The 2,522-nt window shown below is 39.6% G+C and overlaps 1 protein-coding gene across 1 annotated transcript; it reads left to right on the top strand.

Moving 5' to 3' along the window:
* The first annotated feature begins 398 nt into the window (after positions 1 to 398).
* LOC105563179 lies at positions 399 to 1,638 on the top strand. Its single transcript, XM_012014554.1, has 2 exons — positions 399 to 686; positions 763 to 1,638. The coding sequence occupies exon 2, from the start codon at positions 1,098 to 1,100 to the stop codon at positions 1,602 to 1,604; it is 507 nt and encodes a 168-aa protein (XP_011869944.1). The 5' UTR covers positions 399 to 686; positions 763 to 1,097; the 3' UTR covers positions 1,605 to 1,638.
* Positions 1,639 to 2,522: the final 884 nt, after the last annotated feature.

Genomic DNA, 2,522 nt, shown 5'->3' with positions numbered 1-2,522 from the left:
AGAGGAGCTATGTGAGTTCTAACTCACTTTTGGAGGGGGAAACCGGGCGGTCCTAACCGCTGGGGGAGGGGGAACCGGGCGAACCTTACCCTATGGGGCCCTACGCGGCGACCCTAACCATGGGGGAGGGGGGATTTTCTATAGAGTAAACAGATTAGTGGAGGATTAAAATTCTTTACTGGAGTAAACTGAATAATGGGAGGATTAAAATTCTTTCCTACAGAATAATGGGAGGATTGGGACTGGGCCCGACGGTGCGGGGGATGGGGGATTTTCTATAGAGTAAACAGATTAGTGGAGGATTAAAATTCTTTACTGGAGTAAACTGAATAATGGGAGGATTAAAATTCTTTCCTGGAGTAAATAGAATAATTGGAGGATTAAAATTCTTTACTGGTTGGGGGAGAAACTCTGTTGGAGATATAGAATTGTAGTTTGTAAAAGGTAACTAACAATATATTTTCTATCACATTCTATCTTATTCTATATGAGTGGGCGGGGGAAGATGTAGGGTTAAGGGTGGGGTAAGTTAAAAGTTTTCCTGGGACTTCAACTAGTAAAGACGCCCTCAGAGTTTCAGTCGTCGCCGTCGAAGTGAGTCGATTTCTCCGGTGTTTCCAGTACAGTGTTAGAAGAATGAATCATTACGTTCCTCTGGATATGTCGTCCAAGAAACAGTGTAACGCGTAAGTACCGTAAAGTTATATATTGCATATATATTGCATACATTTTTTCCACATTTAATTGTATTTTTTCAAACAGTTTTAGCAATCGGCGTTACATGCCGTATGTTCCTCGAAGCAGTTATACGCCATCCGTTCCTCAAGATGAAACTGCATCGAGCAAGAAACTGTGGTGACGTGTAAGTACCATAAAGCTACTACATATTTACACACATTTTTTCCACATATAATTGTATTTATTTTACTTTATATATTCTTTCAGTTCTGATGAACCTCATAACCCACCGCGTATCATGTGCAGGAGGTTACCGCTGACATCTGCAGCATTCAAATATACATATAGATATTGGGATCAGAGTAGTACCTCGTGCATCCTACGTAGAAATAATTCTCGGCGATAATAAAGGACATCAGATGGAGTTAGATCAATCAATTTGGAAAGAAGACAGAGAAAATCCATCAAAAATAGACCAGCTGCTAAAGGCAACAGATGCGGCATCATCATCAGCGGTACAGCTTAATCATTTAGCTGTAGAACTAGTTAGAACGCGCCACGGAAATATTGTAAAAGTAACATCAAATAATACTTCTATGTACATGAAACCATCAACCATATCATTTTTATTTGAACTGGAACACTGTGTAGATCGCATATATTTTCAACTGTATGATGATCTAGAAACAGTACATGAGATCTTCGAAGAACTCGTTGTGCGTTTACAAGATATATGGATGAGTGGCGAAAAAAAATGTGATACACCGAACGATGCAGTTAAAATCCTACACGACATGTACTATAAAAATTCAATCGAAAATTGTGAATTTATTTCGATCATAAAGTGCGAATTAATGGCTTATGCCGTAAAAGAAATTCTTGCCGAAGCCAAAAGTCGGGGTGATGTTGATTTTGATAAAAATTGAGATAATAAAATGAGATTAAAATTTTTTTAATGGCATACATTTTCTTCCAATCCATTCTATCTTCCCTTCCCAAGTAGTTAATAAGAAGAAGAGCGACAACGTAGGGCTATATGCGAGGAAGAGGATGCGAATAGGGAGAGAGAGAGAGAGAGAGAGAGAGAGAAGGAAATATGAACGGGGAAAAAATAGACATCGTTTCGATATATAATATATTTATTTTGCTTATATCAGCAATTGAATACACTTCTTAATACATGTTGTTACATATTTTTATGGTTAGACCACCAATTGTAAAGTTTAAAAACATTTTGTAAAGCGCAATTTGTTACATGTTTCTGGCAGTGAAAAGTATGTGTAACGTTCAACTTATTTAGAGATTGTATGTCTTCGTAGTGCGCGTCGATAGTTTCGATATAAACATTTTCTCTCGCGTCGTCCAGGAGTAACCTTCGCAGCCATTCTCGTTTTTCGTGTCCCTTGACGTAGACGAGAAACGGTATCTCAAGATCGTCATCATCTTCCATGCCAACCACAGCCGTTGTAATCAGACTTCTAGCCCTGCTGTATGGAATCATTCCGTCTTCCCATCGTACTCCGTGACGATTTGCAATCAACCAGGATGCTTGGTGTTGTTCCGCTTTGGTGAGACATTTCCGTGGTACGGGGCATGCGAAAATGTAGTGAGAGAGAACACGTCATTCTCTGAGACAGGCAAACTCTTTTACATAAAAGTTTCTGCCGACGATAAAACCTTGCAAGTCCACAAACGTTGGTATGGACATGTCGAGACTTGTTTGGAGACGTCGAGACTTGTTCGAACACGTCGAGAGAGAATGAGAAATATTACGGTTGGTCTTGATGCTCAGCAGATTTTAAATCCTTTCATCCCCTCTAAACGGTATTGGAAAGAGGGGGGAA

Source organism: Vollenhovia emeryi, unplaced genomic scaffold (assembly GCF_000949405.1).
Source record: "Vollenhovia emeryi isolate VEMERY1.0 unplaced genomic scaffold, V.emery_V1.0 DF944510.1, whole genome shotgun sequence".
NCBI classification, from domain to species: domain Eukaryota; kingdom Metazoa; phylum Arthropoda; class Insecta; order Hymenoptera; family Formicidae; genus Vollenhovia; species Vollenhovia emeryi.
The sequence above is the reverse complement of the archived record's forward strand: the minus strand, read 5'-3'. Positions and strand labels throughout refer to the sequence as shown.

Bases quoted from the DNA above. Each gene is read 5' to 3' on its own strand.
- LOC105563179 (XM_012014554.1), top strand. From the start codon at position 1,098: ATGGAGTTAGATCAATCAATTTGGAAAGAAGACAGAGAAAATCCATCA.